General features: G+C 45.7%; 3 protein-coding genes across 3 annotated transcripts in view; 1 reads left to right on the top strand and 2 right to left on the bottom strand.

Moving 5' to 3' along the window:
* The window catches only part of LOC134811915 (sodium-dependent dopamine transporter-like), a 72261-nt gene that overhangs the window by 23321 nt on the left and 31430 nt on the right, over positions 1-17510 (top strand). The gene's annotated exons all lie outside the window — the stretch shown is intronic.
* LOC134812009 (uncharacterized) lies at positions 4872-16497 on the bottom strand. Its single transcript, XM_063819183.1, has 6 exons — positions 16334-16497; positions 15767-15852; positions 14544-14653; positions 13210-13292; positions 12769-13076; positions 4872-4941 (listed from the first exon to the last, which is right to left on the bottom strand). Exons 1-6 carry the CDS (start codon positions 16409-16411, stop codon positions 4872-4874), a joined length of 735 nt encoding a protein of 244 aa, XP_063675253.1. The 5' UTR covers positions 16412-16497.
* The window catches only part of LOC134812008 (beta-galactosidase-like), a 15032-nt gene continuing 14100 nt past the window's right edge, over positions 16579-17510 (bottom strand). Inside the window, exon 5 of the mRNA XM_063819182.1 lies at positions 16579-16584. Within this exon, the coding sequence (XP_063675252.1) occupies positions 16579-16584 (6 nt within the window). The remainder of the gene's footprint in view (positions 16585-17510) is intronic.

The raw sequence follows: 17510 nt of genomic DNA, 5'->3' as shown, positions 1-17510 counted from the left end.
CACTGAGTAAGCAGTATTCTAGTGGTGTGTTGCCCACGTGTACTCCACGTTACAGTGCCCACGTGACAGGGTGGGCTCAGCTGGGTACCCCCTGCGCACCATCCTACATCTGTGGGCCTCTATCCGGGGCTCCATGAACTTCACATCAGTCAGGTACTCTGGGGCCCACAGTCGCTCTGCTGGAGCACTGGCACGGGGCCAGGTTCTATGGAGGACGTTAGTGTTGTCCACGTACTCCCCCCACATACAGATAGTGCCCCCCAGTACCAGCTGCTGCTGGGAGTAGGGAGCCGTCACGTTAAAGGACCTGGGGTCACACTTGTAGAACCGCCGCCAATCCTCCCCGTAGGATATGCGGTTCAGATACCAGCACGCTGAGAGAATGCACCTGTAGCCCTCCGAGGTGGCATTTTGAAACACCTTCTTCCAGTTGGGTAGCCAGGCGTGTATAATGGTCTCCGGGGTTATGTCTAGGTGATGAGTGTAGATTTCTTCCCACACAATGTAGTTCTTGTTCAAAGAGTTCACTATTTTCAACAACCTCGTTTCGTAATAGTCCTCCAATGCTTCATAATTTCCAGAAATGTTATGAACTGCCATCCAATTAGTAAGATTCTGATCACTCTTCCAACATCCGTAGTGTACTTCATCACCACCTAAATGTACAAATTCTGAAGGGAAAACGTTTGTAATTTCAGTGAACAGTTTCTTAAGTACAGGGTAGACAGCTTCGTTACTCGGGTCAATAGGCCCATAATCTGAGCCAATATTACCGTGTCCTGGACAGTGAGTGAGGAAGCCAGGGAGGGCGGCCCCCCAGGAAAGGGTGTGACCAGGAGTGTCCAGCTCAGGCAGAACAATAACCCCGTGTTTGTAGGAGAAGAGGATGATCTCCAGAACATCAGACTGGGAGTAAACATGGTGAGGGAAAGAAAGCTCCCTTTCTGCACAGGTCTGGGTAGACCACGCTCCCAGTAGGGGAAGGGGGGGTCGCCCCACAAATGTGCCAGGGGGACACGTCCGTTTTAAACCCCGGAGGGCCCCCCTGATCATTTTGTTGGGAGTCCCCCCCCTTTTAGGGGGCCGGGGTTTCTAAAAAGAACCCCCCGGGAAAATTTTAAAAAAAGTGCGGGGTTCCCTATGTGGGGGTGGGGAGAAGAGTGTTTTTGGGTTGAACACTGCGGCTAAAAGAAACTAGTCCCCCCAAAAAGCTCCACAATGAAACTGCCTGAAAAAGCTATCACACATTTTTTTAACCCGGGGGGGGGGGGCCCTTAAAACACAAAACCCCGCCAAAAATCCCAAAAGGGGAGGGGGAAAGGGGCTGAAAAGATTTGGGCGGGGAGAAAAAACATTTAAAAAAGCAAAAACCCCTGAAAAATGCAGATTTTGGTTTTTGACTTTGGAAGGGGAAAATTCCCTCACTGGCTTTAAAGCACCCCCGGGCCGGGACCCTTGAAACCCCCTCAAGGTTAGAAAGTTTTAAAGGGGTTCCAGTTTTTCCTGCCAAAAAATCGTGGAGTTTCAAAAAACCTTGGGGTTTTGCGAAAACCCACCTGGGAAAAGGGCAATTATCACAGAACCATTTTTTTCCCTAATAAAAAATTTAATTTAAAATTTAAAAACAGTTCGGAACGGTTTTAAAGGGGGAAAACAATCTGGAAAAAATTTTTTTAAAATTTGCCCGGACCAAGCCTAAAGGAAACCCTGAGCCCCCCCCTTTAAATGCATCTTTTTTAAAGGGAGAACCCCCAGATATTTTCCCTCTTTAAGAAGCACACTGCTAATGGGGTTTAGAAAAGGTAAAAAGGTGAGGGGGGTTATAAAAAGCAAAGAGGAGGGGAGGGAGAAGGGGAAAACATGTTGGGGGGGGAAACGGGAGGGGAGGGGTAGATCTCCGGTTTTACCTTTAAAAAGGAAAGAGAGGGGGCCGAGCGGGGGAAAGCACATTGGTCCCCTTGTAAACAAACCGCAAATCCCCCTTTGGGACTTTTTTAAAATGTTTGGTGTTTTAAAACCACAGTAAAAAGGCCAATATATCAAAATTTTGGGAATCAATATCTAATTTGTAAAAAAATATTTTATGTATTCAGTGAGGTAATGTTAAACCCAAAAATGTTTAAAAATGCCCAAAAACAACCCCCTTTTTTAACAAAAACAAATCTAAACCCCAAATATTTCAAATTTCTGCAAAATTCATTAAATGAAATTTTTTGTAAAACATTAAAAATTTAAAAGGTTATTAAAAAAAACAAAATTATTAACAAAATTTTACAAAATAAGGATGTTTAAAACCGAGTTGGCGGTTTCCCACCCCACTGAGAAAGCAGTTTTCTTTGGTGTTTTGGGCCCACGTGTCCCCCCCACGTGCCCGGGGCCCGGGGGACAGGGGGGGGCCCCCGGCTGGGTCCCCCCCTGGCCCCCCTTCCAACATCTGTGGGCCCTATCCGGGGCCCCCATGAACTTCAATCGGGTCAGGTACTCGGGGGGCCCAAAAGTCGCTCTGCTGGGGCACTGGCAGGGGGGGCCGGGTTTCTATGGGGGGACTTTTAGTGTTTTTCCACGTACTCCCCCCCCCAAACGATAGTCCCCCCCCTACCAGTTTGCTGCGGGGAGTAGGGGGCCGCATTAAAAGGGCCCTGGGGTCACACTTGTAGAACCGCTCCCAAATCCCCCCTTTGGAAAATCCCGGTTTTCCAAAATCCCAGCACGCTGAGGAATGCACCTGTCCCCTCCGAGGGGGCTTTTTAAAAACCCACCTTTTTCCATTTGGGGTACCCCCAGGCGTGTTTTTAAATGGCCCTCCGGGGTTTATGTCAAAGGTGAGGGGTTTGTGGATTTTTTCCCCCACAAAAATGTGTTTTTGTTCAAAGGTTTCATTTTTTTCAACCCCCTTTCTTTTTTCGAAATAGCCCCTCCCTTGTTTCCTCATTTTCCCAAAAGGGTTAAAAAAAACCCGCCACCCAATTTAGTGATTTGCCTCCCCTCTTCCCACATCCGTAGGGGATTTTCATCCCCCCACCAAAATGTCCAAAATTTCGGGAAGGGGAAAACGTTTGTTTTTCCCGGGGAACAGTTTCTTAAGTACGGGGTAGACACCCTTGTTATTTCCCCGGGTCAATGGCCCACTAATCTACCAAATTACCCGGTGTCCTCCCCGGGGGCGTGGGGAACCCCGGGGGGGGGCCCCCCCAGGAAAGGGTGTAAACCAGGAGGGGGTCCGGGCTCGGGGCCAGAACAAAAACCCCCGTGTTTGTAGGGAGAGGTGACCCTCCAAACACCCGACTGGGGGGGAAAACCCTGGTGAGGGGAGAAAGGGCCCCCTTTTCTGCACAGGTTTGGGTGACCCCGCTACAGTGGGGGGAAGGAGGGGTCGTCCCCCATGTCCCCGGGCCCCCCGTTCATTTTCCCCCAAATGCCCCCCCCCCTGACCCGCGGGCAAAACCCCCCACCCCCCGGTAGGGGCCGGGAGTGCCAACATAAAACCCCCCGGAACTTGTGGCGGGGGTTTCCTCTTGTGGAGGGTGGGGGGAGAGTATTTTGGTTTTCCCCTAGCGGCTGAATGTTTTCTAGCCTCTCAAAAGCCCCCCTACTGTATTTTCCCCCTGAACAGGGAATCTCAATTATAAAACAGCGGGCTTCAATCAAAAAACCACCCCCCTTAATCCCAAAGAGTGGGGGAAAAAGGGCTGAAAAGGTTCGGGAAAAGTAAAAAGAAAAAAAAGAAGAAACCTGAAAGATACCCAGGGTTAGTTTGAATGTGAGGGGTAATTCTCACTGGTCTTTAAAAAGCGGGCTCCTCGGCAGGGTCCTTGATAACCACCTCTAGGTTGGGAAAGGTAACTTTCCCGTTTCTGTACAAAATCGTGGAGTTTAAAATTTACTTGTGGTAGCAAACAAACACCTGGGAAATGGCAATTTCCCCAAAACCCCCAATTTTTTTTTAAATAAAATAAAAATATAAATTAAAAACCCCCCTTTTGAAAGGTAGTTTAAAACGGGGAAAAATCTGGATAAACAAATTTTTTTGACCGGGCCCCAAACCATGAAGCAACTGAAACCAACTTTTTGTATTTGTTAAAGAGAAACACCAGATTTTTTTTCCCCCTTTTAAAAAGCACATCTAGATGTGGGGAGAAAGGTGAAGGGGGGAGGGGGCTATAAAGGCAGAGGGGGAGGAGGGGAAGAAAAGACTGTTGAGGGTAGGGGACTAGAGGTAGGGGGGGTAAAATTATGATGTACGTTTCGTGAGCAGAGAGAGTAAAAGGCAGGCACAGCATTGGTCCCCGCTAAAAAAAACCCCTCCAAAAAAAACGGGGTTAGGGGTTTTGTTACAAAAAGGGGGGGTTTTAGTCTTTGAAAAATTTTTAAAAATTTTTTTCGGGGGGGAAGTGGGGGGGAGGAATTTTTTCAAAACCCAAAAAAATCTTTCCCCCGGGATTTTTCTATAGGCAGGAATATCGGATGGGTTTTTTCATAGAAATTAGGAGGGCTACAAATCAACGAAAATTTCTACTAAACTAATAGTAAACAACTTAAAAAAACAGAACGAGAAACAATTTAAATTTTTTTAGATAAAAAATTTTCTTAAATGATAAAAAAAAAATTTTCGAAACAAAAAAATAAAGCGTTTTTTAAACCGAAATCAAAAATAAATTGCTCCTTTTTAAATTGCGGGTTTTTGTCTTTAAAATCCTCGCCTTTTTAAATTTAAAAAATGAAAAAAATCCCTCTCTTCTGCCCCCAAGGAAAAATTTTTCAATGCTGAGAACAACATAGGGAAACCCTTTAAAGAGTGGGGGGTATCAGTGAGAAAAAAAACGTCAAAATTGTCGGCGCTCGCTCCAACTCGAACAGAAAGAAGGTGGACTTCATGTGTCTCTGGTGGGACCTGGACTGGGGCAGTAGTGTCTCTTCTGGGGACCTGCTAGTGGCCAATACCTGGGACAGTACTTTGTTAGTAGTGTCTCTTCTGGGGACCTGCTAGTGGCCAATACCTGGGACAGTACTTTGTTAGTAGTGTCTCTTCTGGGGACCTGCTAGTGGCCAATACCTGGGACAGTACTTTGTTAGTAGTGTCTCTTCTGGGGACCTGCTAGTGGCCAATACCTGGGACAGTACTTTGTTAGTAGTGTCTCTTCTGGGGACCTGCTAGTGGCCAATACCTGGGACAGTACTTTGTTAGTAGTGTCTCTTCTGGGGACCTGCTAGTGGCCAATACCTAGGACAGACTTTGTTAGTGGTGTCTCTTCTGGGGACCTGCTAGTGGCCCAATACCTGGGACAGTACTTTGTTAGTAGTGTCTCTTCTGGGGACCTGCTGTGGCCAATACCTGGGACAGTACTTTGTTAGTGGTGTCTCTTCTGGGGACCTGCTAGTGGCCAATACCTGGGACAGTACTTTGTTAGTGGTGTCTCTTCTGGGGACCTGCTAGTGGCCAATACCTGGGACAGTACTTTGTAGTAGTGTCTCTTCTGGGGACCTGCTAGTGAGCAATACCTGGGACAGTACTTTGTTAGTGGTGTCTCTTCTGGGGACCCTGCTAGTGGCCAATACCTGGGACAGTACTTTGTTAGTGGTGTCTCTTCTGGGGACCTGCTAGTGGCCAATACCTGGGACAGTACTTTGTTAGTAGTGTCTCTTCTGGGGACCTGCTAGTGGCCAATACCTGGGGACAGTACTTTGTTAGTGGTGTCTCTTCTGGGACATGCTAGTGGCCAATACCTGGGACAGTACTTTGTTAGTAGTGTCTCTTCTGGGGACCTGCTAGTGGGCAATACCTGGGACAGTACTTTGTTAGTAGTGTCTCTTTCTGGGGACCCTGCTAGGGGCAATACCTGGGACAGTACTTTGTTAGTGGTGTCTCTTCTGGGGACCTGCTAGTGGCCAATACCTGGGACAGTACTTTGTTAGTAGTGTCTCTTCTGGGGACCTGCTAGTGGCCAATACCTGGGACAGTACTTTGTTAGTAGTGTCTCTTCTGGGGACCTGCTAGTGGCCAATACCTGGACAGTACTTTGTTAGTGGTGTGCTCTTCTGGGGACCTGCTAGTGGCCAATACCTGGGACATTACTTTGTTAGTAGTGTCTCTTCTGGGGACCTGCTAGTGGCCCAATACCTGGGACAGTACTTTGTTAGTGGTGTCTCTTCTGGGGACCTGCTAGTGGGCCAATACCTGGGACAGTACTTTGTTAGTGGTGTCTCTTCTGGGGACCTGCTAGTGGCCAATACCTGGGACAGTACTTTGTTAGTGGTGTCTCTTCTGGGGACCTGCTAGTGGGCCAATACCTGGGACAGTACTTTGTTAGTGGTGTCTCTTCTGGGGACCTGCTAGTGGCCAATACCTGAGACAGTACTTTGTTAGTAGTGTCTCTTCTGGGGACCTGCTAGTGGCCAATACCTGGGACAGTACTTTGTTAGTGGTGTCTCTTCTGGGGACCTGCTAGTGGCCAATACCTGGGACAGTACTTTGTTAGTAGTGTCTCTTCTGGGGACCTGCTAGTGGCCAATACCTGGGGACAGGTACTTTGTTAGTGGTGTCTCTTCTGGGGACCTGCTAGTGGCCAATACCTGGGACAGTACTTTGTTAGTTGTGTCTCTTCTGGGGACCTGCTAGTGGCCAATACCTGGGACAGTACTTTGTTAGTAGTGTCTCTTCTGGGGACCTTGCTAGTGGCCTATACCTGGACAGTACTTTGTTAGTGGGTCCTCTTCTGGGGACCTGCTAGTGGCCAATACCTGGGACAGTACTTTGTTAGTGGTGTCTCTTCTGGGGACCTGCTAGTGGCCAATACCTGGGACAGTACTTTGTTAGTAGTGTCTCTTCTGGGGACCTGCTAGTGGCCAATACCTGGGACAGTACTTTGTTAGTGGTGTCTCTTCTGGGGACCTGCTAGTGGCCAATACCTGGGACAGTACTTTGTTAGTGGTGTCTCTTCTGGGGACCTGCTAGTGGCCAATACCTGGGACAGTACTTTGTTAGTAGTGTCTCTTCTGGGGACCTGCTAGTGGCCAATACCTGGGACAGTACTTTGTTAGTAGTGTCTCTTCTGGGGACCTGCTAGTGGCCAATACCTGGGACAGTACTTTGTTAGTGGTGTCTCTTCTGGGGACCTGCTAGTGGCCAATACCTGGGACAGTACGTTGTTAGTAGTGTCTCTTCTGGGGACCTGCTAGTGGCCAATACCTGGGACAGTACTTTGTTAGTAGTGTCTCTTCTGGGGACCTGCTAGTGGCCAATACCTGGGACAGTACTTTGTTAGTAGTGTCTCTTCTGGGGACCTGCTAGTGGCCAATACCTGGGACAGTACTTTGTTAGTAGTGTCTCTTCTGGGGACCTGCTAGTGGCCAATACCTGGGACAGTACTTTGTTAGTAGTGTCTCTTCTGGGGACCTGCTAGTGGCCAATACCTGGGACAGTACTTTGTTAGTAGTGTCTCTTCTGGGGACCTGCTAGTGGCCAATACCTGGGGACAGTACTTTGTTAGTAGTGTCTCTTCTGGGGACCTGCTAGTGGCCAATACCTGGGACAGTACTTTGTTAGTAGTGTCTCTTCTGGGGACCTGCTAGTGGCCAATACCCTGGGACAGTACTTTGTTAGTGGTGTCTCTTCTGGGGACCTGCTAGTGGCCAATACCTGGGACAGTACTTTGTTAGTGGTGTCTCTTCTGGGGACCTGCTAGTGGCCAATACCTGGGACAGTACTTTGTTAGTAGTGTCTCTTCTGGGGACCTGCTAGTGGCCAATACCTGGGACAGTACTTTGTTAGTAGTGTCTCTTCTGGGGACCTGCTAGTGGCCAATACCTGGGACAGTACTTTGTTAGTGGTGTCTCTTCTGGGGACCTGCTAGTGGCCAATACCTGGGACAGTACTTTGTTAGGTGTGTCTCTTCTGGGGACCTGCTAGTGGCCAATACCTGGGGACAGTACTTTGTTAGTAGTGTTCTCTTCTGGGGACCTGCTAGTGGCCAATACCTGGGACAGTACTTTGTTAGTAGTGTCTCTTCTGGGGACCTGCTAGTGGCCAATACCTGGGACAGTACTTTGTTAGTGGTGTCTCTTCTGGGGACCTGCTAGTGGCCAATACCTGGGACAGTACTTTGTTAGTAGTGTCTCTTCTGGGGACCTGCTAGTGGCCAATACCAGGGACAGTACTTTGTTAGTGGTGTCTCTTCTGGGACCTGCTAGTGGCACAATACCTGGGCCAGTACTTTGTTAGTGGTGTCTCTCTTCTGGGGACCTGCTAGTGGCCAATCCTGGGACATTACTTTGTTGTGAGTGTCTCTTCTGGGGACCTGCTAGTGGCCAATACCTGGGACAGGTACTTTGTTAGTGGTGTCTCTTCTGGGGACCTGCTAGTGGCCAATACCTGGGACAGTACTTTGTTAGTAGTGTCTCTTCTGGGGACCTGCTAGTGGCCAATACCTGGGACAGTACTTTGTTAGTAGTGTCTCTTCTGGGGACCTGCTAGTGGCCAATACCTGGGACAGTACTTTGTTAGTAGTGTCTCTTTCTGGGGGACCTGCTAGTGGCCAATACCTGGGACAGTACTTTGTTAGTGTGTCTCTTCTGGGGACCTGCTAGTGGCCAATACCTGGGACAGTACTTTGTTAGTGGTGTCTCTTCTGGGGACCTGCTAGTGGCCAATACCTGGGACAGTACTTTGTTAGTAGTGTCTCTTCTGGGGACCTGCTAGTGGCCAATACCTGGGACAGTACTTTGTTAGTAGTGTCTCTTCTGGGGACCTGCTAGTGGCCAATACCTGGGACAGTACTTTGTTAGTAGTGTCTCTTCTGGGGACCTGCTAGTGGCCAATACCTGGGACAGTACTTTGTTAGTGAGTGTCTCTTCTTGGGGACCTGCTAGTGGCCAATACCTGGGACAGTACTTTGTTAGTAGTGTCTCTTCTGGGGACCTGCTAGTGGCTAATACCTGGGACAGTACTTTGTTAGTAGTGTCTCTTCTGGGGACCTGCTAGTGGCCAATACCTGGGGACAGTACTTTGTTAGTGGTGTCTCTTCTGGGGACCTGCTAGTGGCCAATACCTGGGACAGTACTTTGTTAGTAGTGTCTCTTCTGGGGACCTGCTAGTGGCCAATACCTGGGACAGTACTTTGTTTAGTGGTGTCTCTTCTGGGGACCTGCTAGTGGCCAATACCTGGGACAGTACTTTGTTAGTGGTGTCTCTTCTGGGGACCTGCTAGTGCCAATACCTGGGACAGTACTTTGTTAGTAGTGTCTCTTCTGGGGACCTGCTAGTGGCCAATACCTGGGACAGTACTTTGTTAGTGGTGTCCTTCTGGGGACCTGCTAGTGGCCAATACCTGGACAGTACTTTGTTAGTGAGGTCTCTTCTGGGACCTGCTAGTGGCCAATACCTGGGACAGTACTTTGCTTAGTTGTGTCTCTTCTGGGGGACCTGCTAGTGGCCAATACCTGGGACAGTACTTTGTTAGTGGTAGTCTCTTCTGGGGAACTGCTAGTGGCCAATACCTGGGACAGTACTTTGTTAGTGGTGTCTCTTCTGGGGACCTGCTAGTGGCCAATACCTGGGACAGTACTTTGTTAGTAGTGTCTCCTCTTCTGGGGACCTGCTAGTGGCCAATACCTGGGGACAGTACTTTGGTTAGTGGTGTCTCTTCTGGGGACCTGCTAGTGGCCAATACCTGGGACAGTACTTTGTTAGTAGTGTCTCTTCTGGGGACCTGCTAGTGGCCAATACCTGGGACAGTACTTTGTTAGTAGTGTCTCTTCTGGGGACCTGCTAGTAGCCAATACCTGGGGACAGTACTTTGTTAGTAGTGTCTCTTCTGGGGACCTGCTAGTGGCCAATACCTGGGACAGTACTTTGTTAGTAGTGTCTCTTCTGGGGACCTGCTAGTGGCCAATACCTGGGACAGTACTTTGTTAGTAGTGTCTCTTCTGGGGACCTGCTAGTGGCCAATACCTGGGACAGTACTTTGTTAATAGTGTCTCTTCTGGGGACCTGCTAGTGGCCAATACCTGGGACAGTACTTTGTTAGTGGTGTCTCTTCTGGGGACCTGCTTGTGGCCAATACCTGGGAACAGTACTCTTGTTAGTGGTGTCTTTCTGGGGACCTGCTAGTGGCCAATACCTGGGGACAGTACTTTGTTAGTAGTGTCTCTTCTGGGGACCTGCTAGTGGCCAATACCTGGGACAGTACTTTGTTAGTAGTGTCTCTTCTGGGGACCTGCTAGTGGCCAATAACCTGGGACGTACTTTGTTAATAGTGTCTCTTCTGGGGACCTGCTAGTGGCCAATACCTGGGACAGTACTTTGTTAGTGTGTCTCTTCTGGGGACCTGCTAGTGGCCAATACCTGGGACAGTACTTTGTTAGTAGTGTCTCTTCTGGGGACCTGCTAGTGGCCAATACCTGGGACAGTACTTTGTTAGTAGTGTCTCTTCTGGGGACCTGCTAGTGGCCAATACCTGGGACAGTACTTTGTTAGTGGTGTCTCTTCTGGGGACCTGCTAGTGGCCAATACCTGGGACAGTACTTTGTTAGTGGTGTCTCTTCTGGGGACCTGCTAGTGGCCAATACCTGGGACAGTACTTTGTTAGTAGTGTCTCTTCTGGGGACCTGCTAGTGGCCAATACCTGGGGACAGTACTTTGTTAGTGGTGTCTCTTCTGGGGACCTGCTAGTGGCCAATACCTGGGACAGTACTTTGTTAGTAGTGTCTCTTCTGGGGACCTGCTAGTGGCCAATACCTGGGACAGTACTTTGTTAGTGGTGGTCTCTTCTGGGGCCCTGCTAGTGGCCAATACCTGGGACTGTACTTTGTTAGTGGTGTCTCTTCTGGGGACCCTGCTAGTGGCCAATACCTGGGACAGTACTTGTTAGTGGTGTCCTCTTCTGGGGACCTGCTAGTGGCTAATACCTGGGACAGTACTTTGTTAGTAGTGTCTCTTCTGGGGACCTGCTAGTGGCCAATACCATGGACAGTACTTTGTTAGTGGTGTCTCTTCTGGGGACCTGCTAGTGGCCAATACCTGGGACAGTACTTGTTAGTGGTGTCTCTTCTGGGGACCTGCTAGTGGCCAATACCTGGGACAGTACTTTGTTAGTGGTGTCTCTTCTGGGGAGCACCTGCTAGTGGCCAATACCTGGGACAGTACTTTTGTTAGTGGTGTCTCTTCTGGGGACCTGCTAGTGGCCATACCTGGGACAGTACTTTGTTAGTGGTGTCTCTTCTGGGGACCTGCTAGTGGCCAATACCTGGGACAGTACTTTGTAGTAGTGTCTCTTCTGGGGACCTGCTAGTGGCCAATACCTGGGACAGTACTTTGTTAGTGGTGTCTCCTCTGGGGACCTGCTAGTGGCCAATACTGGGACAGTACTTTGTTAGTGGTGTCTCTTCTGGGGACCTGCTAGTGGCCAATACCTGGACAGTACTTTGTTAGTAGTGTCTCTTCTGGGGACCTGCTAGTGGCCAATACCTGGGACAGTACTTTGGTTAGTAGTGTCTCTTCTGGGGGACCTGCTAGTGGCCAATACCTGGGACAGTACTTTGTTAGTGGTGTCTCTTCTGGGGACCTGCTAGTGGCCAATACCTGGGACAGTACTTTGTTAGTAGTGTCTCTCTGGGGACCTGCTAGTGGCCAATACCTGGACAGTACTTTGTTAGTGGTGTCTCTTCTGGGGACCTGCTAGTGGCCAATACCTGGGACAGTACTTGTAGTAGTGTCTCTTCTGGGACCTGCTAGTGGCCAATACCTGAGACAGTACTTTGTTAGTAGTGTCTCTTCTGGGGACCTGCAAGTGGCCAATACCTGGGACAGTACTTTGTTAGTGGTGTCTCTTCTGGGGACCTGCTAGTGGCCAATACCTGGGACAGTACTTTGTTAGTAGTGTCTCTTCTGGGGACCTGCTAGTGGCCAATACCTGAGACAGTACTTTTGTTAGTAGTGTCTCTTCTGGGACCTGCTAGTGGCCAATACCTGAGACAGTACGTTGTTAGTAGTGTCTCTTCTGGGACCTGCTAGTGGCCAATACCTGGGACAGTACTTTGTTAGTAGTGTCTCTTCTGGGGACCTGCTAGTGGCCAATACCTGGGACAGTACTTTGTTAGTGGTGTCTCTTCTGGGGACCTGCTAGTGGCCAATACCTGGGACAGTACTTTGTTAGTGGTGTCTCTTCTGGGGACCTGCTAGTGGCCAATACCTGGGACAGTACTTTGTTAGTAGTGTCTCTTCTGGGGACCTGCTAGTGGCCAATACCTGGGACAGTACTTTGTTAGTAGTGTCTCTTCTGGGGACCTGCTAGTGGCCAATACCTGGGACAGTACTTTGTTAGTAGTGTCTCTTCTGGGGACCTGCTAGTGGCCAATACCTGGGACAGTACTTTGTTAGTGGTGTCTCTTCTGGGGACCTGCTAGTGGCCAATACCTGGGACAGTACTTTGTTAGTAGTGTCTCTTCTGGGGACCTGCTAGTGTGCAATACCTGGGACAGTACTTTGTTAGTGGTGTCTCTTCTGGGGACCTGCTAGTGGCCAATACCTGGGGCAGTACTTTGTTAGTGGTGTCTCTTCTGGGGACCTGCTAGTGGCCAATACCTGGGACAGTACTTTGTTAGTAGTGTCTCTTCTGGGGACCTGCTAGTGGCCAATACCTGGGACAGATGTTTTTACCCGGGGATTATTGCTAACCAAATTGATTTAAATTTTGGCTAAAATTCAAGTATTTTTGACGTCCCAGAAGATCTACACAAAACGTTAACACGTAACAAATAAAAGTGATTACTGACCTGCCGAGGTTAATGGCGTCCGTTTGAGTAGCTTTATTATAAAGTACCAATAGAATACCCTTCCCCCAACCTTGTGTGTCTACATATGTATCACTCTCTAGTAGAAGAGGGCTGGTAGCTCTGTAGAAGGTAGGGATGAAACCTCTTCCTACCTCTCTCCCTACATCTCTTCCTGCCTCATCACGCCTCTTTCCGTGTTTTGCTACAAGTTCCCTCCAGCTGCACTTAGAGGCTTCTTCTGGAGTGCCTTCATAAGGACCACGTGGCAGGAAATTGGAAATAAGAAACGCTTTCCAGCCTAATAAAACCTGAAGAATCAAGAAAGTAAACATATTGTAGAGTGGTATATTATGTAGTAGTAATTTAATTTCATATGGTGAATAATGAAATAGGGCCGTGGGGCTTGCAAATTATGAGATCTTCAAATGTTGGGCTCCAAACCTGGCCATTAGCTGTAACGTTCCCAATAATTCCCTTCTGGTAATATTTGTAGGAGTATCTCACGTGACCAGTGTTGCTGTGTCCTGTAAGTTACCATGGCAACTGTTAATATTTACACGGTAACCATGGCAACTGTTAATATTTACACGGTAACCATGGCAACTGTTAATATTTACACGGTAACCATAGCAACTGTTAATATTTACACGGTAACCATGGCAACTGTTAATATTACACGGTAACCATGGCAACTGTTAATATTTACACAGTAACCATGGCAACTGTTGATATTTACACGGTAACCATGGCAACTGTTAATATTTACACGGTAACCATGTCAACTGTTAATATTTACACGGTAACCATGGCAACTGTTAATATTTACACGGTAACCATGGCAACTGTTAATATTTACACAGTAACCATGGCAACAGTTAATATTTACACTGTAACCGTGGCAACTGATAATATTTACACGGTAACCATGGCAACTGTTAATATTTACACGGTAACCATGGCAACTGTTAATATTTACACGGTAACCATGGCAACTGTTAATATTTACACGGTAACCATGGCAATTGTTAATATTACACGGTAACCATGGCAACTGTTGATATTTACACGTAACCAGGCAACTGTTAATATTTACACGTAAACCATGGCAACTGTTAATATTTACACGGTAACCATGGCAACTGTTAATATTTATACGGTAACTATGGCAACTGTTAATATTTATACGGTAACCATGTCAACTGTTAATATTTACACGGTAACCATGGCAACTGTTAATATTTACACAGTAACCATGGCAACTGTTAATATTTACACGGTAACCATGGCAACTGTTAATATTTATACGGTAACCATGGCAACTGTTAATATTTATACGGTAACCGTGGCAACTGTTAATATTTACACGGTAACCATGGCAACTGTTACCATTTTTAGCTAAAATAAGCAGGGACAAAAGGGTTTCGCGATTGTTTTGGCCAAAAATCGCGATACCGCGAATTTTAACAGGCTATACATTAAACTATACATAAAATTTGTCGCAAATAATGGGAAAAATCGCGATTCCGTACATGCCGCGATTTCCTTTTGTCCCTGAAAATAAGTAAAGACAGGCACATGATCTTGTTATTGTTATGTTTCTATGCGTTTTACTGGTGTCTGGACGTAATCTACTATAGACTGTTTAGTGTTTCTTAGTCGTATATTGTCTGGGGAAATGACTCTTTCGGTTATGTAAATGTGCTACAGTGTTCACTGACACAACTAACATGACATAAAGTTGAGTAATATCAAAGTTGAGTTATTACACTACGTACCGTTGTCTTCAACCAGGATGTAAAGCTTCCTGCGACTAAATGAGAAGGTTTTGTAAGGGCGGTTTCGGGAACTGATCTGTACTTCACCGTCTTCTGTCATTACGTAAACCCTGTATATATATTAAATAATATTATTATATTTATATTATATAATATAGTAGTAGTACGCAGTGCTCAGTAGCTGATTTAGCCCCTTCCTTACATAATTATTAAACTAAATACACTAGTGCAGTATCACCATCAGTGCTCGATTATTCAATCGCTGGCGAGTCAAAGTTTTAGACAGAATGTAACCAGACTGTTATTTCTTCGGAGATGATTTTACACGAGGATTATTGCTAACCAAATTGATTTAAAAGTTGGCTAAAATTCAAGTATTTTTGCCTGACGTCAGCAACAGTTGCCATGGTTACCGTGTAAATATTATGGTTTTGCTGACGTCAGCAAAACCAGAAGGTCCCTTTTATCATCCAGTTAAATAAAGATCTAAAATTTAAAACGGGCCTTAAAATAATTACTCCTTCGTTAAAGAACTATTAAACTAACCCAATGAGTAACTTTCCATCACAGAAATACCAATCTAATTGAATAAAATTTGCCGTACATTTCGCAAAATTTGGCTGCAATTATATTGTATAATATGTTGCTTCTGAGGATGCCCCAACACCAGAGAATACTAAATTACAAAAATCGTTTTTTAAACCAAATTATTCTAAAAAAGCATTAACCTCAATTGCAATATTTTAATGAAGGGGCAAGCTGGAAATAATTTCCGATAGATTTTCGGAATGCTTAAAAAATTATTTAACTTTACTATGTCCTCAAATTGCAAATAAAATGATGTAAAATTGACTTGAAAAGCTGACTGCAGTACTTGGTAAAAAATGTATATACAATTATTTATTTATATTACTATTAACGAGTAGGGTCAATTTTGTTCGCTGCTGTAACATTTAAGACACGTGGAGTTTTTAGTCGTTTTAATTCTCCGCTGTTCTTATAGGTCATAGTAGATTATATTCTATTTTATATTATATTTTATATTATATTTTATATTTGCAAGTGTTTAGTTATAACTAAATATAATACTTTATCATTACTTTTCATTTATCTGAGGTGTAATATTGCCAGATCTCATCTCTTGTTATGTTACGGGGTTTTGTCAATATATTAAATGTTGCCGTGGGCTGGCGAGTTCCCATTGCCTGCCTCTTGGTATGTACCTGTCTCCGTAAAGGTCTATGTCAATAGCTGCTGGTAGAGGTATTTCCTCCGGTATCATAGTTTGGTAGACAACAACTCCGTGATTCTGAAACGTGTTGTTACATTATTTCATAATGGTAACACCCTAATAAAACTCTTAATCAAAATTACATGGTTTTCAACAGTTTAAGGTTGCAGTGCAGCAAACAGACAAATCGTAAAATTCGCTGCTTTGAAATTGAATAAAATTAACCTTTTCATTATTATTATTGACCAATACACTTTTAGAGCACTTTATGCTAAAATTTATAATATTTATAGTACAGATTTTTGCCAGTTAATAATCGGAGACAAATATCAAATATGGGTATGGTAGGAACCGATGTTTCCGAGTTGAAGCTTAAAAGTAACTAAAAGTAACTAAAAGTAACTAAAAGTAACCAAAAGTAACTAAAAGTAACTAAAAGTAACTAAAAGTAACTAAAAGTAACTAAAAGTAACTAAAAGTAACTAAAAGTAACTAAAAGTAACTAAAAGTAACTAAAAGTAACTAAAAGTAACTAAAAGTAACTAAAAGTAACCAGTACCTGTCCCATCTGTTCCATTGGAAGAGGTAACTCGCTTTGAATCACGCAGTTAGGGTCGTACTGCAGCAGTCTCACCATGTCAAATATGTTAATAACCTCCTCCAATTGTACCGGTCCAACGTGATGTTTAGTAGTGTTGTCAGGTATCGGGCGTGTCTTGCTGTAGTTACTGAGAAGTAGTTAGTAGCTGTAATTATGAGCATTAATTATATCCTAATCCTGTAATTATGAGCATTAATTATATCCTAATCCTGTAATATGAGCATTAATTATATCTTAATCCTGTAATTATGAGCATTAATTATATCCTAATTCTGTTGTGAAAGAGAAGAGATGGGAGTTCCACAAGATGGGAATCGACATGAGCTCGGCCTTCGATACCATAAAGAGATCAGTTTATCCTGGAACTTTTGGCTGGTGCTGATTGTTGTGAGGATGACATTCGTTTGGCGAGATACTTGCTCTCCAACACCAAATTGAGAATAAAAATCAACAACACCATTTCCTTAGAGTTTGAAACATCCGAGGGTTCGTTTCAAGGTGATGCTGCATCTGGTGCATTCTTCACACTGTACTTTGCTGGAGCTTTGTATCACTTCCGTGCAGTAGTGATTACCATTCGGCCTAACCCACCGTTCAACCCCGAGACCCTCATGCCTATTGAATGGGAATACGCCGACGATGGCAATTTTGCAGATGAGGATGAGGAAACTCTTAAAGAAATGCTGCCATATGTAAGGAGATCCTTGAAGAATGGAACCTGTTTGTGAACGAGGACAAAACAGAACATGTCCACTCTACATTGCAGATAAGGACGAGGGTAGACGCCAAGGGTGAACCCGTGAAGAACAGAGAGCCCTGGCGCAAACACTATTTCTCTTGGATCCAAGCTCTGCAGTAAGGCTGATATCTCTCGCCGATGCATCTTGCTTACGTTGCCTTTGAGAAATACAGCAAGGTATGGGCAGAGAAATCCCGCATTTCTCTTCCTGTAAAAATCAAGCTGTATGAAGCATTTTGTTACCCCTGTTTTTTGTACAACTGTAACAGCTGGGCACTCCACAGAACATTATCAAGTATAGTTGATGTGTGTCAACGCAAACATCTAAGACGTATCATCAACATGACCTATCCCCGCATTCTTCAGCAACAGAACTTGTATGCTCTTTGCATGTAA

This window comes from Bolinopsis microptera, chromosome 2, assembly GCF_026151205.1.
Source record: "Bolinopsis microptera isolate Bmic1 chromosome 2, MBARI_Bmic_1.0, whole genome shotgun sequence".
Taxonomy (NCBI): Eukaryota; Metazoa; Ctenophora; class Tentaculata; order Lobata; family Bolinopsidae; genus Bolinopsis; species Bolinopsis microptera.
The sequence above is the reverse complement of the archived record's forward strand: the minus strand, read 5'-3'. Positions and strand labels throughout refer to the sequence as shown.